Source organism: Strongylocentrotus purpuratus, unplaced genomic scaffold (assembly GCF_000002235.5).
Source record: "Strongylocentrotus purpuratus isolate Spur 01 unplaced genomic scaffold, Spur_5.0 spur5_scaffold_9, whole genome shotgun sequence".
NCBI lineage: Eukaryota > Metazoa > Echinodermata > Echinoidea > Camarodonta > Strongylocentrotidae > Strongylocentrotus > Strongylocentrotus purpuratus.
The window spans coordinates 34,482,329-34,498,466 of record NW_022145615.1 but is presented as its reverse complement, the minus strand read 5'-3'; the positions used below and the strand labels follow the sequence as shown (position 1 = coordinate 34,498,466).

General features: G+C 38.8%; 1 protein-coding gene across 5 annotated transcripts in view; it reads right to left on the bottom strand.

Annotated features, from left to right (window-relative positions):
* The window catches only part of LOC105445269 (major facilitator superfamily domain-containing protein 12-like), a 54,563-nt gene that overhangs the window by 15,015 nt on the left and 23,410 nt on the right, over positions 1-16,138 (bottom strand). For 3 of the 5 annotated variants that reach the window (XM_030976537.1, XM_030976540.1, XM_030976541.1), the window contains exons 1-5: positions 15,999-16,138; positions 7,987-8,259; positions 6,691-6,827; positions 5,777-5,984; positions 3,996-4,125 (exon numbers count right to left, since the gene is read on the bottom strand). In XM_030976537.1, the coding sequence (XP_030832397.1) occupies positions 3,996-4,125; positions 5,777-5,984; positions 6,691-6,827; positions 7,987-8,147 (636 nt within the window). In that variant the 5' untranslated portion in view covers positions 8,148-8,259; positions 15,999-16,138. The remainder of the gene's footprint in view (positions 1-3,995; positions 4,126-5,776; positions 5,985-6,690; positions 6,828-7,986; positions 8,260-15,998) is intronic. The other 2 variants (XM_030976539.1, XM_030976538.1) reach the window with 2 other exon arrangements.

The following is a 16,138-nucleotide window of genomic DNA, read 5'->3' as shown; positions in this document are numbered from 1 at the left end:
TTGGGAGAGAGTGTATGTGTGAATGCAATTTTTTATTTCCCCTTTTTTTACTTACTTTTTATAACAAATACAAAATTTAAATAATGTACTTAGTTTTTTATACAATTACTGGAGACAGACTTTTATATAAGGCCCAGCCTTCCTGTCTAGTCTCCAAATACTTTCATTAATGTACATGTTTAAAATGTTTTTCCCTTGTCCATCATGTCTTCTCCACTTGTGTTATCCTCACGTCAGTGGCGTACCTGGGGTACTCCGTCAGGGGGGGCAAGCGACCGAAACAAACAAAAAAGGCGATGCTAATTTTCACTTCTGGCGAGCGAGCGAGCGAGCAAAAAAAATCTTTAAGTAACGTTTGGTATATAAACTGGTATTGTTGCAAGTTGGGGTGGGAACATTCACTTGTTAGCAACGTTAATTTCATTTTTTTGCAAACTAGTGTAGCGAGCAAGAAAAAAATCACTTCTTTTTTAATAATTGCCACTTAAACTTGGTTCAATTGTCCCATGCAGGGCGCGGGAACAATATTGTGTTTAGGGTGATTGTTGCAGGTAGGGGGCGGGCACACTCGTGTTTAAAGGCAATGTCAATCCCATTTTGGCGGGCAGGCAACCCCCTACATTTCTCTTTTTAATGATATTGTAGCAGGTTAGTGGTGGGCACATAATTCCACGAGCTAGCGAGCGTAGCGAGCGAAAAAAAAAATCACTTTTCTTTTATAGGGAAAATATGGTACATAAAATTTGGGTTCATTGTTCCATGTCAGGGACGTGATTATTAAAAGCGGTGTTAATTCTATTTTGGCGAGCGAGCGTAGCGAGCGAGCAAAAAAAAAAATCACTTCTCTTTATAGGGAAAATATGGTATATTAAACTTGGTTTAATTGTTCCATGTCAGGGACGTGATTATTAAAAGCGGTGTTATTTCTATTTTGGCGAGCGAGCGTAGCGAGCGAGCAAAATTTTTGTAATGATAATTGGTTCATAAATTTCAGATTTTTTTATTGCAGGGCAGGGCTTACACAATCATGTCTAAGGTGATGTTAATTCCCTTTTGGCGAGCACGAGCACACCAAAACTTCTTTGAATAACGTTTCGTACATAATTATTAACTGGTTTTTGCAGGTTGGGGCGGGCACGTTAGCGGTGTCAATTCCATTTTGGCAAGCGAGCATAGCGAGCAAGCAAAAAAAATAAATTCTCTTTTAATAGAAATTAATAAATAAACTTGTTTTTATTGGTGCAGGTCAGGATGGACGCAATCGCGTTTAACGCGATTCAATTCCTTTTTGGCGAGAGGGCGAAAAAACTCTTCCATTTTTAATGATATTGTTGCAGGTCAAGGGTGGGCACAATTGTTTCCAAAGCAATGTCTATTCATTTTATTCGCGAGCGAGTGTAGCGAGCGAGAAAAATGAATTAGTCTCTTTTAGTAACATTTGGTACATATATTGTGTGTTATTGTTGCCATGGTTGCAGGTCGGGGCCCGTCGGGGCAGGCACAATTGTATTCTAGGCAATACTAATCCTTTTCTCTTTTCAGGGGGACGAGGAAGTGAAAACATTTAATACAAAATAGGCTAGCAAGCAGTTCGCGCCAGCGAAGAGTTTCAAATTTGTTATATCACTTATATTTTCCTATTTTCATTTGTTTTAATTTTTCAGGGCCGTATGCTAAATATTTTTCTGATGGGGGAAGGGGGAAAGATGCGTTAAAAGTTTTCGAAGAATCTCAAAAGCAAAAGGAGTGAAGGGAGTTCGAGCGACCGAACTGGTCATGAGGGTACTTTTGCATTTTCAAAAGTAGAATTGAAGGATTTGGTATAGGCCTACACTACATTTTCAGGAAAAAAAATGTACGATTTCAAAATATCTGGGGTCAACTGCCCCCCCCCCCTGGTGCTTACGGCCATGTTCTTTATTTTTTTTCCCCATTTTTATTCCTTTCCTTTTCTTTTCCCTTTTTCTTCCTTTTCTCTTCTTCTTCCTTTTTTCTTTCCTTTTTTTCCTTTTTTCTCTTTCTTTCCTTTTTTCTTTCCTTTTCCTTTTTTCTTTTTCTCTCCTTTCCCTTTCTTTTCTTTTCTTTCCCCTTTTTCTTTTTTTCCCCTGGAGCCCGTCAGGGGGGCACTCTGCCCCCCCTGCCCCCCCCATAGGTACGCCACTGCCTCACGTTATATATTGATACATGTATTATATTCTAACTTTTATATGTTTGTTTTCCTTGTATATTTTTAATGAAAGTATTGAATAAAGTGAACTTGAACTTGAACTTGTATACAGTAGGCTTACTGTTACACCATGTGAGAGAGGGGAGGATTGGGGAGTCCTGAAAAGGACTGTTGGTAATCTTTCTTTCTTGAGTGTGTGTGTTATACACTGTATACTTTTGTGAAAACCTATCTTTTACACTGAATGATCTTTCATAAACAAAAACACAACATACATTGTACATTATTATACTTTTTTGTCTCTTAATGCTCTTTTGAAAAATGTGACTGACAAATAAAAATGCATGCAAAGCTCATTCAGTTATGACACTGCAAAACCGCTGCATTTTTTATGATGATGTACAGTGTAATTTCTGTGTAATTTCACATTTCTGTATCTTCTAACACAGAGCTCAGTGATTACACACAAGTCCTTTGTTGTATGCACTAAGGGTTAATATTTACACATTTTGAAAAAACACGCCTGCTGTTCTGCTGCGGTCTACCGCACCATGTCTTTCAGGCTAGAAATGATAATGATGTACATTAATTAGGCTTAATCATGCATATACCATGTGATAATATGGGTTGTAGCCAGCTTTATTAGGTATTTTATTCATAATAGGCAAACACATAATAAGCAAAGGACAACGACCCACATGTTAACCAAAGAAAATACAGTAAATGAAAAAATGAATGATTCCATAGTTCAAATCATAAAACACGTATACCATTTTCCTGATTAAATATAGTTCTATTTGTATTAGACACACCTCCTGCTTAAGATAACGGGACCTCGTGAGCACCATTTCTTTCACATGATTCATAAAAGCTTATGTCAATATTATCTTCCTTTTGCCATGTTCCATAGTGAATCACTATTTGCAAATGAAACAGACAAATTGAACTCTGTACATATGTGGGGGGGGGGGGGTCCTCTTTTGGCCTGTAATGACATATTAATCACATGTATGTGATCTGCTAACAGCCACTGAAATCAAGAAAAATGGGGATTGTAATACAGGTACTGTGAAAGGCATATACATGTATGTACGTTGAACGCTACTTGCATATGCCCAGTAACATGAATTAATCAGTTGAGTGAACGTATTTATCATTTGCCAATTTCTATTACCTACACTGTATGAATCAAATGGGGGAAAAAGACACATCAAAGCTTGATAATAAGTTACTAGCTTCAGTGGAGAAGGCATACTGAACACACATAATGAATCTTTCTGGTTGCTCTGACAAGGACAGCAACAGCAAAGTCCATGTCTAAACAGCAATTCATTAAACATTCCTTCATGTAAATGATTCTAATAGTCATGAAAGGTAAACCGACCTGGACATGAGTATTAATTTGTGTTTTAGCAGAAAATATGAAAAAATTCAAAATGATTTTGAATTAAGTTTTGATGCCACACAAAACAAGAAAGAGGAGTAGCAGGTGATACATCAAATCGTGTTAAGTTTGATAAATCCCCATTTACAGAACATTGAATCAATTTGTTAAAGACTAAACTGAACCATGATAAGGTGTAATAAACGCCATTAAGCCATTTAGGTGTAGATAACTGATTGATGACTTTATAGCTCTGGTCCATTTCAGTTGCAAACTAGACTTTCTGAAAAGGGCCTAAAAAATGTAGTCAAGAATCTTGAGAAACTATTTCACAAGCAATAAATATACACATACTTTATATCACATAATGGCTTTCAAAGCACATATTGTGTAACGTGCACAAATATATTGATTAATCGTGTTAAACATCAGCAAATAACTTACTCTAAACTTCGGAATATCATCTGGATCTAGGGTAGATGTAGGGGCACTCATATCATCTTGGTCATCTAACTGAAGAAGGAGGTAGGTGACCAGGTAAACTAGAATACTGGACATCACTGTGAAAGCATATCTGATGAGCAAAGCACAGAGGCAAGTCAAAGGAACATGTGTTTGGTAATTTGTCTGTCCCATATGTTCAGTAGAGGCAAGCAGCAGGCATTTGGGAGATTGCTTCTAATGTTTTTATCAAGATTTTAGTAACCTATTTAGGAGACTGTCTCCCATTTGGGATACTATTTTCCTTTATTTACATTTGCTGCAAAGGAAAAACTGTTACATACGGTAGCAGTGACGAGAAACTTAAATCAAATGATAAACTATAAACATATGCAATCTAAACAAACTTGAGGAAAGAAATGAGTAACTGGGGAAAAGGTGGTGGAGTTAATTTTTTTTTTAATATTGAAGAAAAAATGCTGCTGACGCACATTGCACTACTGTGCAGTGTGTACTTAGAAATTGAGGGACAGGAAACTAGAACCTACCGAATGCTTTTTAATGATAACACATGTGACAGTCTCAATAAATGAATCACATGTGCCTCATTACCAATATCTTTGATGATCGTCGTAATTATAATAATAATAACAATATTTATAATGCGCACATATCCACCCCAAGAGATGCTCAAGGCGCCTAACAAGGTAAATACATAAGAAGAAGAAGAAGAAGAAGAAGAAGAAGAAGAAGAAGAAGAAGAAGAAGAAGAAGAAGAAGAAGAAGAAGAAGAAGAAGAAGAAGAAGAAGAAGAAGAAGAAGAAGAAGAAGAAGAAGAAGAAGAAGAAGAAGAAGAAGAAGAAGAAGAAGAAGAAGAAGAAGAAGAAGAAGAAGAAGAAGAAGAAGAAGAAGAAGAAGAAGAAGAAGAAGAAGAAGAAGAAGAAGAAGAAGAAGAAGAAGAAGAAGAAGAAGAAGAAGAAGAAGAAGAAGAAGAAGAAGAAGAAGAAGAAGAAGAAGAAGAAGAAGAAGAAGAAGAAGAAGAAGAAGAAGAAGAAGAAAAAGAAGAAGAAGAAGAAAAAGAAGAAGAAAGAGTATTTAAATGTATATGTTTGTATATTCATCATGACCACGTATATTATATCAAATGTATACTAAAACAGGGCCCTATGAATGTCAATTATATGTTGTTCCTATGTTCATATGTCGAAGCAAGATTGTTCATGTGCATATAAACAATTATCCTATATGGACACAATAAAGAAATGAAACGAAATGAAATGAAAAAGTTAACATAATTAAATATAATTAAACAACATTATTCATCCTGTTTAAAACAGCCTCATGTGTCTTACCGAATAGCATTAAGCTCCACCCTCTCCCCATCCTCTGATGTGTCTTACCGAATAGCATTAAGCTCCACCCTCTCCCCATCCTCTGATGTGTCTTACCGAATAGCATTAAGCTCCACCATCTCCCCATCCTCTGATGTGTCTTACCGAATAGCATTAAGCTCCATTCTTTCCCCATCCTGTCATGTGTCTTGCCGAATAGCATTAAGCTCCACCCTCTCCCCATCCTCTAATGTGTCTTACCGAATAGCATTAAGCTCCACCCTTTCCCCATCCTCTCATGTGTCTTACCGAATAGCATTAAGCTCCACCCTCTCCCCATCCTCTGATGTGTCTTACCGAATAGCATTAAGCTCCACCCTCTCCCCATCCTCTGATGTGTCTTACCGAATAGCATTAAGCTCCACCCTCTCCCCATCCTCTGATGTGTCTTACCGAATAGCATTAAGCTCCACCCTCTCCCCATCCTCTGAGGTGATCTCTGGTATGAGAGAGAGGTGAGAGATCTGGGTGGCGGCCCAGCCGAACTGGAAGATCACGACAAAGGGGGCATAGTAGATGAATCTTGCCCAGTCTTCTGCATGCTCTCCACCGAATACAGGCTGGTAGATAAAGGTAAAGCTACATATCACACTCAGGGTACCTGAGGTAGAAATAATGATATTAATGATAATACTTGTTACTTGTAGAGATAATCCCGATGGCAGCTATCATACAGCTAAACCTTGCCACTAACTTTTGCATATGACTTTTAAGATAATAAGAAACAATAGTAAGACTAAAGAAGAAATCTTGAGGAAGAATTGATTCTTCACGCATCATGTGCATGTATGTCAAAGCACAAACCAGATAATCGTGTATGGAGAATTAATTAATAATAATATAATTGATATCGTAAATTTCAGAACAGAGGTATGTTTGCTATCAGGTGTTATATTTATTCTCATTTTGAAAACATTAAATTCTTTAAATTATTCCAATTACTGGTTGCAAGTTTGATTTATTATGACCAATTGAGCAACTTCTTTTTATCGTAGCCTTAGTACTACTAATCATCATCATCTCCCCCTCCTTCTTCCTTCTCCTACTTCTTTCTTCCTTCTCCTTCTTCTCTCTCCTTCCTTCTCTGTTTGCTCCCTCCTCCTCCTCCTCCTCCTCCACTTCCACCTCCACCTCCACCTCCACCACCACCTCCACCTCCTCCTCCACCTCCTTTGATAAAAAAACATTATTTAAATATGGTTCGGTCTTGATTCTGAATGCACAGCAGTGAATGGTATTTGCATGTAATACATGTTGTTCCCTTTCTCCCCTATGTCTCACAATGAGACATAATCCCTAGAACTCACCAATCAAATGCCAAGACTTCCTACGTCCATAGTTACAGATTCCAGTCTTTGTATGATCAGACTCGTAGCCAATCAGAGGGGTGCATAAACCATCACTTATCTGACCTAGCAACAGAAGAGCACCAGCCATTGAATTCCTGATGTCATAGAAGAAAAGAAACAAATCAATGTATCATGGTTTCTTATATATTGTAATTCTACTTATGTTAATTGCCTAATAGAAATTTTTAAAAAGTCTATACATGTACGTACATACTTTCCAATACCGGTAAGTATGTGATCATTTACATTATATCGTTCTCATTACTTTACTCAACTAGATGTACTAGTGCATTGAGCAAAATTAGATTAGATTTTTTTTTGTGCACTATATGTTTGCACTACACTGCTATCAGTAATGTGTGATTCACCCTCTCAACGATAGGAAACTACATGAAGCAGTACCACTCTCTTCAAGGTAAGAACATATAGGCAAAAACTGTGATAAAAATATGAATAATCATCTTGAGTTTAGACGCTACAAGGAGTCCCTCAAATGGTAGTAAAACTACCCTTAAAGTAGACACATAAAGAATCAAAAGTGTTTTGAATTGATGCAAAACCCATATCATTGCTAAGGGGAAGCCTTACTGATCAAATACAACAACTCTCCTCTTCAGAATTTGTTTGGGGCACGCAGTAATCAACTCTCAAAATTATTAGTTTCGAGATCCAGATTTTCTGCCTTCAGCGGTCCTTTGTAGAGCGTCAATATTTGTGACGTCACACACGGGACACGGCTGGCTAGCTGCAGACTAATACACGCGCGACTCCGGTAGGCGGCCGGTATTGAGCTGCTTGTCCAGTGTGTGACGTCACTATTAAGAGCTCGCTACGCTCGTGTGTTTGGCTTACGTTCAGAGGTGTTCGGGGGTCTAAGAAGGGTCTTGAAAAATTGCATTTTAGGCCTTTCCATGATATCTATATGATTTCTCAGCAAATTATTTGTGTTTTTCAAGAGAAAATCTTTCCATCCATATGTAATTTGTTCTAATTATCAGTTGTAGTGAATTTTTCTTTGTTTAGCTCCTTTAAAATAATCAAGACCCTAAAAGTATTTGAACATTTTAGGATCCATCTACACTTAGCAGGACCACCACCCCCTTCTAGCATCATTTTAATTAACCGCTTACATAAGAGTTGTCCTATGACATTTTAAATATATGTTTTCCGCAACTTTGGTTATAAATGGTAGCATGAAATATATTTATCAAAGAAAATTAGAAAAAATAATGATTTGAATCAATGGTCACTCACGAAAAGCCAAGAACTTTGTGAAAGTAGACAAGCAAGTAGCTGAACCACATTGAAGCACAGAGGTCGTTCAGTACATGGCCGACACCGTAGGAAAGACGCTGGGAGAACGGGAGCCTCTTGGGGGTAACCACGGTAGTGATGAGGGGGGTATCTTCCTCCATCTTGGTCTCTCTCTCTCTCTCTCTTTCCCACCTACCGGTAGTAAGTTAGATTAAGTGAGGTGTTGGGAAGCTGCGAGGTACTCTCCGTATTCTCCTTCTCATTGCTCCTACCCTACATGAAGATGAAGAAAAAGAGTCAATTTACTTCCTGCTTTAATTACAAGAATTGTGCTACACTTGCTGTGAAGGAAGGAAGTTTGCTAGAAATGAAAATCATTCACCTTCTAGTAAGTTTTGCTCAAGTGCCTGGATATACCATGTAAGAAGATCTACAGAAACAATGATATGCAATATATTCTTTCAATTGACTTCATTAAAAGGGCATATAAATGCTATTTAAGGTTAAACAAAGTTTCAGTTTCATTTGCCATTTACAAAATTTCTCCTTTTGATGGTCTGTAAATCATTTGAAATGTTTTGATATCTGGCAGTTCAATGTATTTCCTTTGTTTTTTTGAAATCATGCTGATACTATCGTTTTATTTTTGTTTGCTCTTTTTTAACTGAGTTCTAAAAACCAGGATGTGAGAAATGAAACCCTTGTCAAGTAGTCAGACACACCTACACATTGTAATTAAGCCACATAAATAGAGCAAGGAAATAACAAAACAATTAATCAAAGCTAAAATAGTAATCTTTCCACCCAGTCAAACCAATGTTATACTGAATGTTGAACACTGTTGACAACTTACAGTATATCTGACCAGAGATGTTGGGGGGAAAGGTACAATAGCAAATAACGAGAAGTAAGGCCTAAAAAAAAAATGTTGTATTGCCCTTTGCGACCGACCCAAAAATCTTGAAATCTGAAATTTAAAAAGGTTTTTTTTGTAACCGTTTAGAGAAAAAAAAATACATTCAAAGCATTCAAACTGAGAAATATCAGCCCAAAGTGGGAGGAAAAAAAAAATTCTGACTGACCGACCCATGTTTTGGCACCTAAAGAGCAATACAACATCTTTTCTTTAAAGATGAAGTTGAGTTCTGGTCATGCGATTGCATTGTGAAAGAAACGGTGTGGAATCGACCAGAAAAGGTTGATCATCTAGCATATAAGAATTTTTTCTGACTTGTTTTTCAATTACAGATCAATTAATCGATCTTATTTACTGGGTGTAAGCCACAAATATGTTTAAACCATTGAAATTTCTCCCAGGAAGCATTACATTTATAAAAGAATTTGTGTGTATTGCAAGGTTCTGGAATCATCAAAATGATAAGAAATTGGCCAAGTCTTGGTAAAGTTACAAACACTGTACACAGAAAGATGCATATGGGACTACACAAACACGTGGTGTAAAAAAACCTACCCCCCCCCCCCAAGTTTTACGATGTACATGACATATTTAGAATATGAAGGCATTTGAAGAGCCATGCTTTTCAGGGAACATGTCTTATCTGATGTTCTTCCACGCTTGCATAATAAGAATGATAACGCTCACAAATTATTTTTCACCTCTTCCCAGAACTCAACCTTCTCTTTAAGGCCTAATACAGCTAGTCTAGTCATCCAGACATGCAATTGCATGCAGGGGCGGATCCAGGGGGTGTGGGGGGCATACCACCCCCCTTTTCTTATCCTCCCATAAAAAAGGAAAACAATTTCAGTTTTAGCATTTTACATTTCAAACTTTTCCTGGACCCCATGGGGTAAAAGCTTTGCGCTCTCAATTTCCATACATTTCACCCCCCCCCCCCCCTCCCTTTTGGAAAATCCTTGATTGACCCCTGGCATGAACCTGTATTGTGCAAATGAGAGTTTATAATTTTCAGTGAATATGATCACCAAGAATTTTTAGCCAGTTTACTCAATTAATTTGCTGGTCAAACTAGTGCTGTAGTCAAACGTTTAACCATCCGGTATCCGACCGCCCATGGCGGATTCCGTTTTCAATTGGACGGTTTCGTTTTCCCGTTTTTTTTTTTTTTTTTTTTAAAGTTTAGATTTATGCCCCTCCACCTGGCACTATGCCTGACAATGTCTCCCAGCTCAGTAATCTGTGTGTTGACTCACCACTCTGAAACTAGAACAACACTCCAATTTGTCTGTCATCTTGGTTTGAAAGTATCTTTGTAATAGATCTCAATATGTAGTTTATAATAATATTCATCCAATTTTTACACAAGGCGTACCACAAGGTTCTATCCTAGGTCCTCTACTGTTTTTAATTTACATTAATGATCTTACACATTCTTCTAAAAATGACATTGTTACTATTATTTGTGACAAGTTCGCAAGCACAAATCGGTGCCTTCCCGCTTTTTCACACGGACCTGGCTTGCTGCCGACAGAGTCAGCAAAAAAAAAAAAAAAAAAAAAAAATGATTTTTTTTTTTTTTTTTTTTTTTTTTTTTTTTTTTTTTTTTTTTTTTTTTAAATCGTTTAACCGAAAACCGTCCGGTTTTGACTGGCGGTTAAACGGAATTGGAGATATCCGTGATGTTACAGCAAACAACCCATCTCCGGCATGTTAAGCATGTTCCTGCAAACTACATGTATACTTCTTCTACACTTGTATCTCAATTTAAAGGTACTGTGTCCCGTTTGCAGGCAAACAAAATGAAAAGGTTGAATTTCAACAGCATTCAAAAGATAATACTAATTTAGAACTTCCCTCAAAAATAAGTACAAGCAGTCACTATTTCCAGGGAGGTCAGTCAACAAAAGGGAGTTTATCACTCCCATTGCATTGAGAAATTCAACTTGACCTCACATTTACAATAGGGTTCCTCAGTACAAAAAAAAATCTCAGTGGTGGGCGGCGGGAGGTCAGCCGATATCAGTTGGGCCTCCTAGGGCAGGCCTTCTCAACTAGTTTATTAGAAGTGCCAAAACGAAAAGAATTTGTAGTTAAAGTGCCACCCTGTAAGGTCGACTGTGCTGCGAGGGAGCGTAGTGACCGAGCCGAAAATGGGTGGGGTCCAGGGGCGAAGCCCTAACAGGGGTAGCAGGGGGCTGAGCCCCCTGAAGCTGGTAGATTTAGGGCTTTCTAAAGGCCCAAATGGGGCATTTTTAGCACCATTTCATTCCACAATATAATCACTCATAATTTCATATTGATGTGAAAAAATTAGTAAAATTCCTGAGTACAATTACAATGGAGGTATATTTATATGTAGTTCTTTTTTTTTGTGCAATAAACACGGGAAATGTCAAAATAAAGTGAAATTAAACAAACAAAAACGAGAGGTTTCCAGATATTGGCAATGTTGAAATATCTCATCGTAAGCTAATTGTTGTTCAGACCTTTTAGATTCGTATAAAATGATAAAAAACGTTAAATTCCCCCTTTCTTCCTGTTTGTTAATAAAACAGGCATTTAGGGCTCGAATTCGACTGCAACTTCTTGATTTAGCTGAGTATTTAATTCTAAAATATTATATTCTCTTTTTTCTGTTTTTTGTTTTGTTGTTGCAACAGTCGCGCGCCACTCCGACTAACCGCAAGCGCCGCCAGTTGAGAAGGCCTGTCCTAGGGTAATGAGCCGCTCATCGTAAAGTGTTAACCTCCGGGCCCCCAGTTTGTGCAACTTTCTGTACAGCTCAGAATATCATACAAGTAGTTCAAGTAGGATGTTCATTCGCTTCAGTGAACAGTAGAGACACTCAAAACACGCCATGCACATACATCAATCAAAAACATTACATTTTGAATTTTATAACTCACGATTTTTGCTAGAATTTCTGTTTGAACCATGACACATATTTCCTGAAAAGCTTAGAATCTCTTCCTTCCTGTAGTATCAAAATATTATGGAATTTCCCCATCTCGGAGCCTCTGTAGATTGATGAATGAACCTACCACGCTCCACCCTTTTTCCCCAGATTATGGCACAAACACAGCCGAATGAGAAATTTAGTCCTAGACTTTGACATTTCGGCAGACATCGCAAATACTGACTAAAGACTGCAACACAATTTTAGGCTCTGGAGGGCCCAAAATTGCAGCGTTTAGACTAATAAAAATGCAAATTATCTTGCTCATACGCTACGCTCCCTCGCATAATATCCTTCAATATGTACAATTAAGTATTGTAGAAAATCTGTATTCCGTAAATTCCGTAGCTATCACGTATACACAGTTTACACTGTATGCTTACAACAGGCGCAGATCCAGGATTTCTTAGGGGGGGGGCCAAATTTGAAATCAATTTGAACTTTAGTGTGCTGAAATTTGAAAATCGTGCCGGCCAATATTTCACTCAGTGGGGGGTGGGGGGGGGGGGGGCGGGAGGTTAGTGAGCACTAATTTTTTATTGCCCCAGAAAATTTGAAAATCGTGGTGGTAGATAAGTTGGTCAGTGGGGGGGGGGGGGGGGGGTAATTGAGCATTAATTTTGTTGGGGGGTCCTCAGAAAGTTGAAAAATTGAACCCCCCCCCCCCTTGAGCGACAGGGGAGGAGGCCAATCTCCAAAAAAAGGTAAAATTAATGTGTCTGTACACATTTTTTTTCCCCAGGAGGGGGTGGGGGGGGGGGGGCGTCACTGGCTTAAAAGATTAAGATTTATAGACATACACTGTATATCAGTGCTACAAAAATGAATATTCCGCTTGCTCTTTTAATTCAGGAGTCCCTTCCTGCCTGGTTATACAAATATTGTCGCCTAAGAGAAAATGGTGAACATCTTTCTAAATACATTACGTCCAGGTCCTTCATTACAGGTTATATACAGGTAATACAAAGTTTCGGGAAATTTTGAAAATAGGCAGGATAGTAATTCTTTACAATTTTGATATATTTGGATGCCCCTGTGGATGTGATTATAACCACTCAAAAATGTAGCCCCTGAAACATTTTTACTTTCGAAAATTTACCGGTGCTCCCGGTTAATGTTGATAAATTTCAAATAGCGCTCACGACCATACAATGGTAGCTGCGACCATGAAAATCTCAGAATATGTAGTTGTGATATGTCATTTCAACACGGGAATAGCCGATTGGTCAATTTTAATCAAGAAACATTGTTTGATGGCTTAATCGATATCTTGACCTTGAGAGGGAGCTGCACAACATAAAGAGTTTATTATTTACAATTTCATAACTTAAGACTCGATTTCAACCGCGACAATGATCACTGAATATTGTAGGATCGCATATGCTTCCAATATGCTCATTTGAACCAAATTCCTGACCCCATACCAAAACTTTGTATTACCTTTAAGTCTTTATCTCACATACCGGGCAAGTATCAGAATCACAGAAACGTAGAGCAGCAGAAGAGAGAGCAAGACGCCCTCCCAAAGAAGGAAGGAAAAGCCATTCAGTCACTCAATAGTGTCTGACAGTGAAGTCTAGCAAGTAAACAGGTTTCCTTGCATAATTTGAATATTAGGACACTGCTAACGTTTAAATTTCACAGATAGGTCATACATGGCAATCATAATTCCTCCAAAGTTCTACAGAATTTGAGGTTGGCTGCAAAAGGGACATAGTACCTTTAAGGGGAAATCGCTAATATTTTGAATTCTTACCTCTTTTATTTAGCAATCTACCCATCAAAAGAAAAGAGAATTATTCCTCAATCAGGATTTTATAGTCACTTAAAATATAGAATGATGATGTGCAAAATATTACCGAAAGAAGACGGGAGCCGCATTTTTCTGCCCAGAATTCGGTCGTGCCGAATAGAATTTGGTCAGGCGTTGTGCGTGGTATCTCCATTGCCAAGGAGCGAAGCGTATTTGCGCACTATTTTCACACAATTTGGACAAAGCACTGAATGTCAATGCGTTGACCGAATACTGGACGAGCGCTACCGCATGGCAAGGGTATCGTATGGATACCTCTTGCACATCGGCAAGTGCGCCATTTGCAAATTCGCTGCGATGGAGCGAACACGGAAGAGCTACTCTTCACACACATACTAAATTTATTGCGACAGCACACCTAGTTGTTTCGCAATAGACTTCTACATATGGCTATGCATGTTAGCGCATGTGCTAACAGAACGTGGAAGTGCAGAAAGTTGTGCGACACTGACCAATTTCGAGCTAAGTTGGAGATCTTTCCAGTACCCTTAAGAAAATTTGTTCAGCTGCCTGATTTGTGCAAGTTTTGTGGCTCATAAATTATTTGTTAAATTGTTACAGCTGTTGAAACGGCTGTCTGACCGATACTGGGAATGGACCGAATACCGGGCACGCTAGCTCCCTTGGCCTTGCCACTCCAGCAAAGCATAGAGAGTCAATGCAAATGCGTATTGACCTCTAGCACTGCATGATTGCTGTGAGGCGGGTATTTTTAGACCCATACACAAATACACACACCACACAATATTGCATAGACTGTACACAATCATGTCGATGCAGCTGTAAGCAAAGTTTGACACTAGACTTACAATTTGAATTTTTAAATTATTCTTTTTAACATCTAAGTTAAAAAAAATGTATTTTACTGCTCTTTAGGTGTCATCAATTGTAACTAAAGTACCGATTTCGAGTGAAATCAGTTGAGTTTTGTACAGTGGTGTTTGAAATGTTGAGAATCAAAAGCACAGCTTTTACTACACAGCCAGGATAGTGATGGTGCTCCTATGTGTGGGCCTTGCCTCGTCCCTCGCATTTTGTCCCCCCCCCCCCAGTCATTAATATAAATTGCTGCCCCTGGAGTAGACCGAAAGCTTCAGTCTCTATAATCGTCGGTTGTTCCACTGAGACTTCGTCTGGCTCCACTAGACCTCCGGTTATAGAGACTGAACGATCGCCTATGCCAGCCTATGTTGAAGATATCACGGCTAGATTTTAGCCGCTAGGCCCCTCCCACAAACATGACAAACTTGCCATGGCCGTATTGTTATGCCCCCAAAATCCCCCAAAATGTCATTTTACCTCGTCCATATCCAATTTTAAATTAGGCCTAGGCTATAATACATCGGTTCCACTTACTAATTTGATGGAAATAATCCGTTTAATGGTCCCTTTTAAGGAAATTATGGGTCAAAATCGACATCCATGTTGAAAATCTTGCAAGCCGTGTTAAACTCTCGCTGCCGTCAATCTCATCCCTTCTAGTCTACGCCGAAGGCAAAATGATTATGAAGGAAAAAACTGTGATACCGCCATTACGAACGTGTAGATGGCGCACAGTTTTTCCTTCATAATCATTTTGCCTTCGGCGTAGACTAGAAGGGATGAGATTGACGGCAGTGAGAGTTTAACACGGCTTGCAAGATTTTCAACATGGATGTCGATTTTGACCCATAATTTCCTTAAAAGGGACCATTAAACGGATTATTTCCATCAAATTAGTAAGTGGAACCGATGTATTATAGCCTAGATCTAGGCCTAATTTAAAATTGGATATGGACGAGGTAAAATGACATTTTGGGGGATTTTGGGGGCATAACAATACGGCCATGGCAAGTTTGTCATGTTTGTGGGAGGGGCCTAGCGGCTAAAATCTAGCCGTGATATCTTCAACATAGGCTGGCATAGGCGATCGTTCTGTCTCTATAACCGGAGGTCTAGTGGAGCCAGACGTAGTCTCAGTGGAACAACCGACGGTATAGAGACTGAAGCTTTCGGTCTACCCCTGGAGCACCTTTTCTGAGAGGCGTTCTTTTCCCTGCTGGTAAGTCCCCCTTTTCTTCGCAAAATGACTGACAAGGGTCTGTGCTTGCAAACTAGACTGCGATTGCATCAGCCACGGCAGGTACAGAAATCGACCACCACGGAAGGTACAGAAATCGACCAACACCATACCCGAACCACTGGGGTGCAAACTGCCGACAACCCCGTAGTGATTGACCGACAGTCTGCTGCTCATTCTTACTTATTTCTCATTTTATCCTGATTGTTTCCCCCGTAAGTAATTAAAAAAGCGATCTACATAGAAACTCGTTTTCATTTACCTTGATTTGGGTGCATTCCGATTCCTGTTGTCTCCGAATCCGACTCTCAACTTGGCAGGTTGACAGAGCACACAAACTTGATTTTGAGCGACTTTTGTAATGTACCGGGTACGTGTTTCTCTGTTTATATGTAGATCGAC